Below are 16140 nucleotides of genomic sequence, written 5' to 3' on the forward strand. Positions count from 1 at the left end.
GCAAGTCCTCTCAGAAATGTTCCAACATCTACTAGAATGCCTTCCCAGAAGAGTGGCTGGTTGTTATAGCAGCAAAGGGGGGATCAACTCCATATTAATGCCGATGATTTTGGAATGAGATGTTCGAGCAGGTGTCCACATACTTTTGGTCATGTAGTGTAGTTTCTTATCATTTTGATGTATAGCATTTAGAATTTCACCATTATAAAGTGAGCATCACTGTAAGGTTCATAAAGCAGTGAGACAGAATGCTGACTACCAGGCAACTCCACGAAACACACTCTGGTACTGCCCTCTTCAGGAGACCTTTATTCATGTCAAACATTACACTTCACTCACTTTTCCATTGAGTTCAGCATATCTGTATGCTTTGCATGCATCCTGTTGACTTACGTAAAGATGACATGCAAGGCCCTTGTCATAGTTTTGAGGTTTGAAATACTACTTTCATTGTCAGTTGATGTCATAGCGTGAGTCCTGGCTCTCACTCCTCTGTCTTTAGGAAATACACCTTTTTAGCTGTAGATTTTTACAGGAACCCTTCAATTCACATTGAACGGTGGGATCATGTCTTTCCCGCTCGGTCCAGCACAGCCGTCCTGTGGTAAGGTCAGATGGCATGCCAAGACAGCTTACTCCACCAAACTCAGTGGCCTATGGATGAGAAGAGCAGATAACCAAAGGTGGGTTAGACACATCATGAATCTGCAAGTTAATTTTACCATAAGTGAATGAATCTCAGGAATTGCATTGTGTAAGCAAGTGGTAACATAAGTAGTTATTGACTGAGTAATGTATGTACTATTTAATCAAGGTGGGGTTTTGCTCTCATTTAATGATTTCATAAAATTTCCTCTCTGCATCTTGCAAATAGAGTCTATTAACAAATGTATGCTTGACATTGTCAAGTCCTATTTTTACAGGTGATAGAGGATTCTATTCTCCAACATCAATATTTGTTGCAGAACATGACATGTACTGTAGACTGAACAAAAATATAAATATAAATGAAACATACAGTTACAGTTCATATAAGGAAATCAAATCAAATTGTATTTGTCACCAAATACAACAGTTTTCCTTACCATGAAATGTTTACTTACAAGCCCTTAACCAACAATGCAGTTCAAGAAATAGAGTTAAGAAAATATTTACTAAATAAACTAAAGTAAAAAAATGTAAGTAACACAATAAAACAACAATAACGAGGCTATATACAGGGGGTACCGGTACCAAGGCAATGTGCGGGGATACAGGTTAGTTGAGGTAGGTAGGGGTAAAGTGACTATGCATAGATAATAAACAGTGAGTAGTGTTGGCGTTGGCGTTCCGGTACCGTTTGCCGTGCGGGTAGCAGAGAGAACAAGTCTATGACTTGGGTGACTGGAGTCTTTGACAATCTTTTGGGCCTTCAATTGAAATAAATTCATTAGGCCTTAATCTATGGATTTCACATGACTGGGTAGGGGCGCAGCCATTTATAACATTTAAAAATATATATATATATTTAACTAGGCAAGTCAGTTAAAGAACAAATTCTTATTTACAATGACGGCCTACATGGTGAGCCTGGGAGGGCATCGGCCCACCCACTGGGGAGCCAGGCCCAGCCAATCAGAATTAGTTTTTCCCCACAAAAGGACTTTATTACAGACATAAATACTCCTCAGTTTCATCAGCTATCCGGGTGGCTGGTCTCAAAATGATCCCGCGGGTGAAGAAGCCGGATGTGGTCCTGGGCTGGCGTGGTTACACACGTGGTCAGAGGTTGTGAGGCCGGTTGGACGTACTGCCAAATTCTCTAAAACAGCATTGGAGGCGGCTTATGGTAGAGAAATGAACATTAAATTATCTGGCAACAGCTCTGGTGGGCATTCCTGCAGTCAGCATGCCAATTGCATGCTCCCTCAAAATTGTAGACATCTGTGGCATTGTGTTGAGTGACACAACGGCACATTTTAAAGTGGCCTTTTATTGTCCCCAGTACAAGGTGCACCTGTGTAATTATCATGCTGTTTAATCATTTTCTTGATATGCCACACTTGTCAGGTGGATGGATTATCTTGGCAAGGAGAAATGTTCACTAACAGGGATGTAAACAAATCTGTGCACAAAATTTGAGAGAAATAAACTTTTTGTGTGTATGGACAAATTCTGGGATCATTTTTAATATCAGCTCATGAAACATGGGACCAACACTTTACATGTTACGTTTATATTTTTGGTCCAACCCATAGTCTTTTACTGTGAGTGGTCCCACAGACCCACACTCTGCTTTATAAGACTGTGTATTTGTTCTTCACTTTTCATGATAATTATTATTTTTTTTAAATAAAAAAATCTGTATAATGCCTCCTGATGGGCCAAATCCTAATCTGAGATTTCAGTAGCATACATATTTTATTAATAAAGGAAATATACTTTGGAATGTTTCAATCAAGCATTTATGATACCTTAGGCTATATTTATGTAGGCGTACTACCCACACAATTGAGTCTATATCAGGCCTACACCATGAGAAGATGTAGTTATAAATTAGCCTGACAAGGGCGACTTTATGAAATCAATCATTTACATTTTAAAAACAACTTTATGATGCACAATAGCATAATGGCGGGAGATTGTATGACGTTTGCACCACGTGGTTTCATATTGAAAACTCATTCAAACTAAATGACAAAAGCAATGTTTTAAATCCTGTCTGCAAGATTTCTTCAGTTTGATTTTCTAATAATGTCATTATAATTTAGGCCACAGATTAGAAATCATAAAATAACTACCAGACATCTGTTTCTTAAGAAATCCCAAGGTAAAAGAAACAAAAGAGTGACCAATCCCAAGTAGTTCTGCTGAGGTTATCAGTATTGTACTTTCTCTTTCTCCTCTTTTGATTCATGCATCCATGGATCAGTGAATGTTTCCCGATGGTTAATTAGACATTTCCGCATGCAGCTATAGCCAAAACCTGTTGCATTTGTTATTCTGATGTCATTCCATATAGGCTAGAGTTGAACAAACTCTTCCAAGCAAGAACATTTGTTTGGCCAGAGGCTTTCTAATCAATACAAGATAATTGTATTTCTAATTTTGTTTACTGTTTAATGAAGGTTCTTGTGGTCCTGTCCAAAACTATCATAAACATTTTATAACATTTCCAATACTTCTGCTAAGGGGCTTAGAATGAACAATTACTGGACTTCAGAACTAAAAAGTATCAACAACCAACCACAAATAAATAAAAAAAATATAATTTATCTCACAGTGTAATGTAAAAGACCTCATAATTATTGGTAACCTGGAAGTGATTTTGTATTTTAAATCCATGTCAGGAGAAATACAATTTAGCCTTCTTCAAAAATGTTATTAGAAGACATTGAGTTTATTGTCAAAGCAGTGTGACATTTTAGAAATATTATTGTTTGTTTCATATAAATAGCCTACTTTACCTCTCATATCACCAGTTTAGGAAAAAAAGGTTTATATTTAGACTTCAAATGATACATTTATGGTTATTTGAAAATCAAACCATGAATATCTTGTACAATGCATGTTGGAACCGTCAATTACAAATAGCCATATTCAATTCAAATAGGCCTACCCAGTACACTGTGGTGAAATACACAAGGCATGGACCCCAATTGATTTTTTTATTAACGTCATCCAAGAAGTGAGCAACAAGTAAAACATTTGTTTTAGCATTTGAAGGGTTAAAAAATATTTTTTTCCCATGAGTAGATGTTATAAAAATGAATGCTTTCAGTTTTATAAACCTGCATTTTCAAAAAACAGAAAATAATGAAAAGCCTTGTTTGGGCTTAGATCTAACTATCAAACATTAGGCTATTGCGTCATTAGCAATCAAAGTCAGAAAACACAATCTCACACTCACTACTGAATGGATTTTTGTCTCATATTAAATACTCCTGTATGGATTTTGCATGATTCGTTTGACTGTTAAAATGCAAACCTGAGACTTCAATTCAAACAGGTGTATTATCCATTGCGTAATCAAGTTCCTACCACAGATAAGACCTTAATATTCTTAATCAAATTGTTATATTACGATTCTAATGAAAGGGCCATTTGACATTTGAACAGTGAAGTTAAATCGAAAGAGAAAAATAATCCAGTAATTACCTATACAAAGGTGATGTAATTGCTAGTACTAAAAATAATTAGTTCAGTTTAAGATAGGTAGCGACAAAAATGGTCTCTCGCATGCAAGCTACACATCTCTTAGAACCTAGTTATATAATTGCAATAAAAACCGAATTCTTCAACTAAAGAATGCATATTTATGTAGGTCAATTATCACTAATTTCTAGAATTATGTAATATATATACTGCTTCATGATGTTTTTAAATGTGCACATGGCCTACAGTTTTCAATCGCTTTAGGCCTAATGAATTGAAACGCAGAAAGCAGGTGAACACACTGGGTTATTATTTGGGAATGTCACTCTTATAAACTCAAGTATGACATTCCTAAATGTTTTCAGTTATAACATGTCATAAGCCACATACTTTCGTGATTGTTGAAGAATATTGGTAAACTTTTTTTTAACGTTTCCAATATGAAGCTGCAGAAACCAGTTGGAGACGCGGGGTTAATTCCGTGAAAAAGTAAAGTTATAAGAATACTTCTATATTCATGAAAGTGAATATCAATAGCAAAACGACTAGGCTATGAATTAATTATAAATAGGCTACTCATTAATAAATTATCAAATCATCTTCTGTTTGGAATGTTAGTATAATAGTAGGCTATAGCAAACTTGAGATGTATTTTCCTTGAGGATTTACGCACAACCAACTGTGGTCAAGTTCCCTGCTGCTCTCTTGAAAAGTGTGTGAGCAAAGTGGGGTGAAAGGCAATGGCAGATTTGACAACACCTGAAACTTTGACAGCTTTCTAAACCATGAGGTTCTCTCCCAGGAAATACATTGAATTGAATTGTTTACACCAGTGTAATAAAAAGCTGGGGATGTAATTCTGAAATCACACACACACACACACACACACACACACACACACACACACACACACACACACACACACACACACACACACACAGAGAGAGAGAGAGAAGTATAGCCATGTTCCAAACTTGAAACCTGCCATAGAACAGTGAGAGGAAGAACAATTTCATTGTATATCTATCAGAGATTACATGTTTTGTAATAACGGCTCACAGTGGGTAAATAGTTGTCTTTTTGCTTTTTATGAACTACGGCAGCAAGTGCCACCCTAATACAATGCCCTAAGCCACACACACTCCCTCTCTCGCACACACACATCCGCGCGCGCACACACACACACCACCTTCGTGTTCATATATTCTTTCTCCGAGGCGACTGTAAGATCTCCTAATTAGCCCATCGTTCGGGCCGTCTTTAAGGACATCCATGATCATACGAAGCATTGGTACCATCATAACTAAGGACATCTATGTGTCCAATGCTGCAAAGCAATGAGACCGAAGACTCAGTTCTGTAATTTAAAGATAGACAACCAACAACAGCACTATACATTACGACACCATCAAGCAGTTTACAGTTAGCAGTTTCTGCCCGAAATCGTAGCTGTAATATATTAAAATCTTTATTTTGTTCTATTGTACCTTGTAGCGAGGATTCTGCTGGGGTTGAAGCTGCAGACTTCGCGTGGGACGTTTCTAATTGATCTCTGTGCGGTGTAGTCTCCCCTCCGAAGACCACGGATTACCTCTGTTCGCGAATAAATGGATATGGAATAATAATAGAAACCCGTCAACGAGATGACCAGGCGCTGAACCGTGGTGCTGCATAAACTATAACTTTTCTGGGGGGTTGGCAGTTTCGCTTTGAAATGGTAGGTTAACAAATCAATTTAATCATTATTTGTCCATGTTCCAACAGACGCAAGGCGAGAATGATCACGAGTTGTGTGCACTTTGTAAAATCCAATTACGATAATAGCGTAGAGCTGTATTTTGGTGTTTTGCTCCTTTGTTTCTCAGCAGTTGGGCTACTCATTTTCTTGTTGGTTTTCAGCCAAGCGGAACGTTCGTTGGAAAGGCTAGAAATGCAGACATACTGTTTTGTTACACCAGCGCATAATGATTAAGATCGTCTGCAAAGCGTTTTGGCACTTCTCCCGTAGTGAAATGTATTAGTTTTTTTGCCAGTTTGAGTGGGGCAACGCAGATTCCGTACCGGACGTCGAAGGCCAAGTTGAAGTTCAAAGCCAATAGACTCTGTGCGGGGTTTAGTTTGTTCAGCAGAAAATGGCCGTAGCCTCAGGCGCGCCGGCTTGAATTTGAACCGTAGACCGACAGAGGTGCTCCGTCCCTGGATGCAGTACAGTCCGAGTGCCGTTATAACACACATACTCGCGAGTGTTTTGAAAGTGCTCTCAACTGGCATATTTAGAGTTTTTGTGAAAACAATATCATTTATTTTGCCCGCCGTTTTGGAAATATCAAATAAATATATCCAGGACGTTATATTTTTGGATGTCATAGATAACAAAATGGCCAATTTTGTCTGAACTGCAGTTCACTTCATGAAGGTTGATTTACCCACCAACACCACCGAACTGCTATAGACAAACTTGTGCTAAAGGAGTGGATGCAATTATTACTTCACGGTATTGTCAGATCAATGTGAAAACAATATTGATGCAGACAACATTGTCCCTTCAGACTGATCTCAGAATAGTTTTCTTAGCTTTACCGAAGATAATCTGGTCTACTCACTCAAAAGTAAACCAAGAAGAAAGTTTGTATGTCCTTTTTCTCTGGTCTGCCCATATGGAGAGTCCATGTACTCTTGTGTGTAATGACATGGGGATATACTTACACTTTATAGGCCCCTTTACAATCAACTTTTTGTGTGCATAGTTACAAAAGCAGAACGTGTCCATATAGTTGAAAGAGAGAATGTGATCATCTTTCATGGATAGTTCTCCAAATATTATTGTCATTACACCTACCACTTGTTTTGTGGTCAAGTCACATCTGACCATAAATACAATACTGTAGAAATGGATACAAGTAGGTTAAGTCTGAATTCAATGAAAAGTAACTGTATGCTCACCACTGACGTCTTTGCGCTTTTACGTACATACGTTTATAGCTTATAGATGTTTGTATAGATGTCTGTGTGACATGATTATAGAAAACAGCTGATAACTGATGATGAATTCAGAAGCTTGGTTTTCTGAATTGGTATTGCATGATTAGTATATCCACGTTATCAGAAGTTTATCGATTCTGAACTTTTTGAAAAGCTGTTACATTTACAGTAATAACAGCTCAATTAAGTGTAGTTTCTTGTTGTAACTTAGTCGTGAGAGGCCACTTGGGAGTGCAGGCTATTGTGTCTGTGATGCAAGACTGTCATCAACGCACTCCAATGGTTCATTTGTACGATATTACGCAGCAATTTGCCAACGACACGTTTTGAATAAACGGCACAAGCGCACATGCAACATCGCTGTCCTCGATGCTGGGATATGCTTCGCGAGGGAGGGAGTGTACGCTCTTGCTTGGGTGAGAGAAAGTCCTCTGCGATTTTCGTTTCTGACCATCCGTTCCAGCGTTGCTCCTGATGATCTAAACGCATTACTTTGTTTTTCGTGGATTTAACGGGTATTGCTGGACACAGGGATTCAGGGTTACTGCTTCTTTAAGTTCTTTTGGGGGATGGGCTATTTTCATAACGTCATTTCATTCCTCCCTCTTTTTCATTTTGTCATTCTTTGATTCTTTTTCTCCCCCCATTTCCTAAATGGAACAGATTGCCCGAGCCTTTTCATTTCCCAGCTTTCCCAATTTTTATTCAAAGTTACTCTTTTTATTTTTCAGGATTATTAAGTTGAACTTTTCTTCTGTGTCATCATTTTTGGAGGGCTAACACCTTAGTGGACGTAAACTGCAAGTCAATTGAGGCGATGGTGGAGGCGTTTATGGTGATGATGATGATGATGAACTGTAAAAGAATGATTCACTAACTTGTCTGTCTTTTGCTACCTGACAAGTCGATATAAATTCATTTTCATCATGATGTACTCTCCTCTCTGTCTTACTCAGGTAAATTATTCCGCTTCCTTACTTTTTTGGGGAGTTATTATGCATGAGCTTCTGTATTGACTGAATGAACGTGGCTATGAAATGCAGATGATATTTCAGTTTAGAAAAGGGCGGGATGAGTGTTGGCACAGTCGGTAAGGAGACGTGGAAACCTGAGTCTCTCAGCCTATATTAACTTCAGTCTTTTTGTTATCACTGCTATAGTTTACTCAATAGCATTATGCTGACTCATGTTTAAAGCAGATTTTTTTTTGTCCCAGCTTTTCATGAGGTTTGTTAACTTTGGAGAAGTGTATGGCTAAAATAACATTTAATTAATTAGCTGTGACCGATGAAGACTCATGATGGCAAGCTGTGCATGCCAGAAGTATCAGAATTCTTCATCTTAAAGTATCAGAAAAAGTTAGGCTATCGACCCTGTGTATGGAGAGTTCTCCACAAAGTATCCCACTCTCTTGAGTTAAGGAGGGACAACAAACCACCCCAAGAACTGTGGTCAGGCCTGGAGCACTTCGACTCAGTAATGATGTCCTGATTAATTATTTAAATGCTTAGAATCATTGTAAATAGTGTGTGTGTGTGTGTGTGTGTTCTTTACCTGTGTCATGGAGTAGTGTGCACTTAAAGCGTTTTGTGACATTTTGGAGTGCGGAAAGTTGTGTATCCAAATAGTCTATCTGTTTATTTAGAACAGCTATCACAGTCTGCTATCAGGATATTTATTTAGAACAGCTATCACAGTCTGCCATCAGGATATTTATTTAGAACAGCTATCACAGTCTGCTATCAGGATGTTTATTTAGAACAGCTATCACAGTCTGCTGTCAGGATATTTATTTAGAACAGCTATCACAGTCTGCTGTCAGGATATTTATTTAGAACAGCTATCACAGTCTGCTATCAGGATATTTATTTAGAACAGCTATCACAGTCTGCTATCAGGATGTTTATTTAGAACAGCTATCACAGTCTGCTGTCAGGATATTTATTTACAACAGCTATCACAGTCTGCTGTCAGGATATTTATTTAGAACAGCTATCACAGTCTGCTGTCAGAATATTTATTTAGAACAGCTATCACAGTCTGCCATCAGGATATTTATTTAGAACAGCTATCACAGTCTGCTATCAGGATATTTATTTAGAACAGCTATCACAGTCTGCTGTCAGGATATTTATTTAGAACAGCTATCACAGTCTGCTGTCAGGATATTTATTTAGAACAGCTATCCCAGTCTGCTGTCAGGATATTTATTTAGAACAGCTATCCCAGTCTGCTGTCAGGATATTTATTTAGAACAGCTATCACAGTCTGCTGTCAGGATATTTATTTAGAACAGCTATCCCAGTCTGCTGTCAGGATATTTATTTAGAACAGCTATCACAGTCTGCTGTCAGGATATTTATTTAGAACAGCTATCCCAGTTTGCTCTCAGGATATATATTTAGAACAGCTATCACAGTCTGCTGTCAGGATATTTATTTAGAACAGCTATCCCAGTCTGCTGTCAGGATATTTATTTAGAATATTTATGATTGAGCAAGTCAAAGGCACATTTCTTACCTGATGTTGAGGAATCTTTTGTTTTTGCTTCATGCATTAGGATTAGGCCTATTTTGAGTCAGGTTGACACACAACATTTTTTGGCATCTAGTTGAAGAAAATGTATTTTTCATCTAGTATGCAATTAACATTTAATTGAGTTGTAATTGAGGAGATAATATTTCATACACTTTGAATGTAAAACTTAGAGAGAAGTCATATCTAAAGAAAGGGACAGCCTGGCTTACATGAGAGAAACCACGTAGCCTATGACCTTGCTAGGTAGGCCTATAATAGTCCATGGTTAGATTTGAGGAACCTGTTTCAGTCTGTAGGTGGATGTGTTTCACTTGGTTAAAATGATCTAGATATGAAAACACTTTCTTCCATTTATTGATAGTCTTTAGAATCCATTTACACATGATAAGTCATAGCCATAAAGTCTTCATAGAGACCTATGTAGTTCACCAGTAAAATTCAAATGTTTTTTTTTATTTTCAAATGGAATTACACTTAACTTAATTCACATAAAAGAACGTGATAAAAAATATATATACCTAGTTTTTATAGCTGAAGACATAAATAGTGTTTTAGTTTCCGTTAATAAATGCACTGCAAGAGGAATCCAGGGAAGAGCTTGGGTTTTCTTGCCAGTTGGCAGAACTCAAGCAAGGACAAAGGGTGTTTTAAGGTCGATTTTCAGTAAAAGGCAGCATACTGTATATTGAATATGAGACTTAATGTGGTAATTCAGATGGGCACAACTGCCATATTTACGTTGGCTTTGGGATCTGCCATGGATTTTATAGCCCTGTTCAAAGATTTCTTTTAATTACAGAGGAAATTGTACTTTTCTTAAAAAATAAACAGACACATTGTTGCATGGTTCTAAACTGTTATTCTGAAGGACAAGAAAGAATATTAGGAACAATTACTCATGTTGCTGTATGCAACAGGTTCCATATGTTTTACTGAATGTATATTTCAATAGTATTGTAACTGAACTTTGTAATAATACTGGTGACAGTTGTATTATTAGTGTGCTTTTGGAGTTGCCTTATATGAATTGTAGCAGTTCAAACTAAATAATACCTTTGCCAGTTAATTTTTTTATAAGAATTTATTGATGTCTCAGATTAGATTAATACATTATATTTTTACTGAAATATACAGTATATAATTATGATTTGTTAAAATGAGCCTATGCACCTATGGTTTATTCATTGAGATTATCCAAATGAAATATTTAAGATGCTAAACCAATTTTGACGTGAAAAGTAATAAAGTTGAGTAATTATGTAGGATTTGTAGTTTTAACTCCTAGTTTATGCAGCCAGCTGGTTTGTTGAATTGCTCATATGCACATCTTTAAAAGTTTTGAACAATGGTGAATTCAGACTTGTTTTATGGTAGTAGAATATCAGTGCTCTTTGTATTATTTAGATTCACGTTAAGAAAGCGAAACAGTTCCTTTTAAAACAGCAGCGATCGGCTCCTTTCATTGAGTTGGAATGCACAAGCAATTCATAAATTCCTGTGTATTTTAATTTGTAAACACCTGAAACTTCTGAATTCTGACCACTAGTAGCCCCGTTCTAAATGAGGGAAGAAATGTTTGTTTACAAAAACGCACTCCACTATAGTTTTCTAAAGTTGGAGTTGAGGCACTTTGCCATGCTAATTTCTGAGCCGTGAGCCTCCACCTGAGAGGAGGAAAGGTGCTCTTGTGCCCAGCTCAAGTTGCACCTTTTCCTGGTGTTGATTTTGACAGGGTCTGATAGCTGGAGTGAGCCAGGCTGAGCTCCACAGTGTGCTGCTGCACTGTACTGTAGCTGTCGCAGGCCAACAGGAGGTGAAGGGCCGGACCAGGCTTGCATGAGGCCTCTGGTCTGCTGGCTGTCTGAGGCAGGGAGAGAGAGGGGAGGCTGGGAGAGAGCGAGGGAGGGAGGCAGGGAGAGAGAGGGGAGGCTGGGAGAGAGCGAGGGAGGGAGGCAGGGAAAGAGAGGGGAGGCTGGGAGAGAGCGAGGGAGGGAGGCAGGGAGAGAGAGGGGAGGCTGGGAGAGAGAGGGGAGGCTGGGAGAGAGCGAGGGAGGGAGGCTGGGAGAGAGAGGGGAGGCTGGGAGAGAGCGAGGGAGGGAGGCAGGGCGAGAGAGGGGAGGCTGGGAGAGAGCGAAGGAGGGAGGCAGGGAGAGAGAGGGGAGGCTGGGAGAGAGCAAGGGAGGGAGGCAGGGAGAGAGAGGGGAGGCAGGGAGAGAGAGGGGAGGCTGGGAGAGAGCGAGGGAGGGAGGCAGGGCGAGCCAGACAACGTTGCTGCGGCTCTGGCTCTGCTGGCAACCTGAAGGGTTGTGGCACTGCTAACGCACAACACAAGTTATTACACATTATTCCTTTTTTGCTTCTTCTCCTCTCTGTAGCTGTGAAATGCAGATCACAAGATTCAAATGTTCTACTAACTTTTCCAAGAAGAATATTTTTTTCTTTACTTCAGAGTTTCATTTCCTTGAATTCATAAGCGATTCTTAATCATAAACGATTCTTGAGTTTTTGCTGACCCCTAAACCACTGTTTAGCAAATTATTTTCAGCAGGTTTCCCTGCTTGTGGCAGTGGGTTTTAAGGGGCATAACCCCAAGTTAGCATCAGTATGGTCAATAAATCTTGTCATGACTAAGTGCATGCCCTCAGCTACAAAGTGACAGTCACATCAGGGTATTCCTACAGCTGCATACAAAAACAGATATAGAGTCAAATATATATTTTGAGAGGGAGTAGAGCAAAACATGAGTAGGCAGGGGTTTAATGCTTGGTAAAAATATATGTGGAATTCATGGATGACAATTTTTCTGTTATTTTTGACAAATGTAGATATAGAAATGTATTATGCTGAATCACATGATCATGAATAACATTAAATTATGACCCACCATTTGTTTTTTGAAGGCAAACATTTTCAAGATAGAGTACTTTGAAGCATGTCAGTTTATATTATCTGTCAATCTGAGACTGCCGCTTTGTAAGCCTGAGCAGACACAGTTTGGGGCATGTTTGCCAACACACTCTGATGTCTGCTGGAGATCTCAAATCCCACTGTGCTGTAAGTGTGCTCTCCTGCCCCCATTTGTCATTGATTCATTCCATTAGAGCTGCAATTAGTGCCCACGAGAGAGCCCAGCGTCGGGCCAATCCAAGCCTGAGCTGGCCGCTACACATTCAAACCATTTCACCATGTTAAAATCACCCAGAATTCACTCACTAATGGATGTGAAATCTAAATCTCATGATTGTTCTCTTACTCAACACAGACCTTTCTTTTTGTCCCTGCTGTACTTGTCGTTTGCAAAGTTGTTTCCATTCATCCGTCCTGCATAATAGTTTTGCTTTTGTGCGATCAGTGCCTGCGTTGCATAAGCATGTTATAAAAGTTTAGGTTTCCTCCCCAGTAGTTTTTAAGCCCAGTCTCAAGAATAACTGTTTTTGTGTGTAACAGTTGTTCTGGGCCTAGCAGACAGAGCAGGCCCTTCTTTAGCTAATGCTGAAATGCTCTCCATGGTTGGACACATTGTGTTTTGAGTGGCGCTTGCTGCTCTCTCAAACCGAACAGTTTCCAACAGAACCCCTGCTGGGTAGTGACTGGTCCTCTCTGAAGCAACCATTGCTAGAGTGGGGGTGGGGAGAGTTCTTTTGGAGCAGAAATTCTTGCCCCACTTTTTCTCTGTGTCCTGAGGGGCAGTCCCTGACATGCTGTTCCTCTGCACGGCTCATCAGATGCACTGTATCTGATGATGGTCGCTGTCTGCCTGCGTGTGCCAATCAACATGCTAATTAAGTTTATTTTGATTATTGGCTTCTCTGGAGTGTTGGGTGGGGGGGGGGTCTTCTACTTTTTAAAAGTCTTTATTTATTAATGTCAAGAAGTGGAAAAATGGGACGGATCTTAAGTGGAGCAACTGCCTTCATGTGTTGATCCCGGTGACTGCCTGATTGTCACTAGGGAAAGTGGGAGGGGGGACCCTAAAAAGTGCCTGCAGTTATAAAACCTCGGGACTCTTGGCATAGAGGCTGGGACTCCATGTGTCCGTCGCTGCAGATGTCTGTGGAAGGTTGGCTGCATTTCATATCACACCCAGGTTCCTCGGCAGGGAGCATGGTGAGGAACATTTTTTAATATTTACAGTGTGATGCCTTGTTTAAATTCCATCTGAATATGCAACCTCCTCTCACCGGCAGCCAGGGGAGATTAGAAACTGAGGAAGCTTTCTGGGCTTTTCACTTGTCACATTGGCCAGACCAGGGTGTTGCTAGCTCTCTGTGACAGTTTAGCCAGGTTGGAAATGTCTCTCTTGTGGAATGATGCTTATAGTGGATGCCTTGGCCTGCAAACCCTGGCCCAGACCTGGCCTATGGGAGCCAGTTAGAACAACTACATCTAGTCTCTGAAGTGCTATTAGATAGAAGGAATTACAAACACAAACAAACAGGCTACACTTCAGCTCACAGCTCTGTGTTCCCTATTCGTATTCAGTTGTTTGTATTTGTTTGTATTTGTCTGAAAGATATATAATATCTATTATCGTGTTCCCACATGGGCAAAGCTCTGGAAATGGAGAGACATGGTCTTTACTGTGTTTACTGTCTGTGTATGTGTTTTGGAAGTGGATAAAAGCTTGTGAAGGCAGGCAGTTTGTTTCAGAGTTACGGGGTTTGAGGCTCAGTATTAGGTCGATGTGAGATGAACCTTCGTTCTTGGCAACACAGAGTGCTGCTGGAGACGCTTTTTGAGATGTTCCAACTGGAGGGATATCAAAAATATACTGCTGCCGTGGCACAGCACTGGGTTTTTAAAAATATCTGCGAATCTAACCTTGGTCCGCTGCTGGTGCCAATGTAGCCTTGTTATGTTGCCTTGTTATGTTGCCTTGTTATGTTGCCTTGTTATGTAGGCTTTTTATGCACCTGACTGAATTCCTGATTTTTTAACCATTCAATTACGCTTTCTAACGTCCACCAAACCTTATCCTTAAATGTACCATAGAGCTCGTAAAATGGGAAATATTTTCTGAAGGATTTTGCTCATCTCATCATAGCTTCAGGTTGTCTTTGTGTGAGGCTGTACGCCACGTAGTGTATATTGATCCGACAGTGATATGAATTGTTTATCAGGAATACTCTGGCACATGACAAGTTCTTATTTTGAAGGCTCAACACATAGGGATAGAAAGGGCATTCAGGATCTTGGCTCTGTTTGCCTTTGATAATTGTGTGTGTGTGTGTGTGTGTGTGTGTGTGTGTGTGTGTGTGTGTGTGTGTGTGTGTGTGTGTGTGTGTGTGTGTGTGTGTGTGTGTGTGTGTGTGTGTGTGTGTGTGTGTGTGTGTGTGTGTGTGTGGCAGAGGTGCTGGTGCGGGGTGGCAGGGCGATCATGACCACTTTAACACCACTTCTCCTGTGTACTGTAAAAGAACGGCATACATGTAGCAGTGTGTGGAGATGGTTCTGTTGTTTAAGGCTGTAGAGAGGAACGGTAAGCGAGGAGATAATGTTGTGTTCTGTGATTGGGACCCATTCATGCACAACTGCCGCTGAGGGAGAGCAAACATTCGCACTGCTCACTGCTCTGCTGCAGGTGCTCTCAGGAGGTCAATCATGCATATTTTGTATGGCTTGAGTTTTTTTCCCTCCTGGAGCTGAAATTCAAAATATTTTGGCTCAGTGTGAGACAGCCGCATGTGACTTGTCCACCACTTTGTTTATATCCTTAATATTAATACGGGTACTATATTACCACCTCAAATTAAGATTTAATTAATGCAACACAGTTTATTGGCATATTTCAAAATGCATGTCTCTAAGAACATACTCAATTGAAACATTAGTGATGCTTGTCACAGTGGAAAACAGGCTTGTTCTTTGTCCCTCCGTCTCTCCTAGCTGGGTTCAGCTCTAATGCAGACAGTAGAACAGCCTCTCTTCAAGCCTGATCCATAGCCCATCATGTCATCTCATCCAGGTCATGGACACTGCAGGTACTGTACTGCTGCAGCAGGAGCCCAGTGGGCTCTGTGGGTTTCTCCCAGTCCACCAGCAGACCTACAGTACAGTACTGGTGGGATGTGTGTTGTACTGTATGGTGGTGCCCTCTGCAGCAGGCTCTCTTGTGTCTATTATGTTCCTGTTGGACAAGTGACAAGGAACTATCCTGCCCTCTATTGAGATGCCCAGTTCTGATATTCCATCCTCGTTGCAGGTCATTTGTGATTTCATTACAGTAGGGGGAAGAGTTGGAGCCCAGTGCACCGAGGTACAGTTTCACACTGCTTAATAGTCGGCCTGTAATAACCAGAACAAAAATCATTCCTATGTTTCTTTAGCAGAATCAGAAGCATAAAACATTTACCGTAAAGGAAACTGACACTGTTCTGCAGGTTCAAAACCACACGCATTGTTCATTGTTACTTTGACCTAACGGTGGAATTTAGAAAGGAATGACAGATCCCTTCTGTTGAATGATTTGGTTTAGCAGGAACCTGA

At 39.9% G+C, this 16140-nt stretch overlaps 1 protein-coding gene and 1 long non-coding RNA gene across 17 annotated transcripts in view; one reads left to right on the forward strand and one right to left on the reverse strand.

The window, feature by feature from the left end:
- Positions 1 to 286: 286 nt before the first annotated feature.
- Positions 287 to 7597, reverse strand: LOC110524386 (uncharacterized). The gene is made up of 2 exons (XR_002473579.3): positions 5622 to 7597; positions 287 to 654 (listed from the first exon to the last, which is right to left on the reverse strand). It is a non-coding gene; the product is annotated as an uncharacterized LOC110524386 (long non-coding RNA).
- LOC110524384 (nuclear factor 1 C-type) overlaps positions 5121 to 16140 on the forward strand; it is a 123087-nt gene continuing 112067 nt past the window's right edge. For 4 of the 16 annotated variants that reach the window (XM_090235649.1, XM_090235652.1, XM_090235653.1 and 1 more), the window contains exon 1: positions 5121 to 5851. In XM_090235649.1, the coding sequence (XP_090091775.1) occupies positions 5849 to 5851 (3 nt within the window). In that variant the 5' untranslated portion in view covers positions 5121 to 5848. Of the gene's footprint in view, positions 5852 to 5977; positions 8073 to 16140 lie in introns of those variants that run through there. The other 12 variants (XM_036978125.2, XM_036978127.2, XM_036978128.2 and 9 more) reach the window with 4 other exon arrangements.

This window comes from Oncorhynchus mykiss, chromosome 5 (genome assembly GCF_057628025.1).
Source record: "Oncorhynchus mykiss isolate SJ-2025 chromosome 5, ASM5762802v1, whole genome shotgun sequence".
NCBI lineage: Eukaryota > Metazoa > Chordata > Actinopteri > Salmoniformes > Salmonidae > Oncorhynchus > Oncorhynchus mykiss.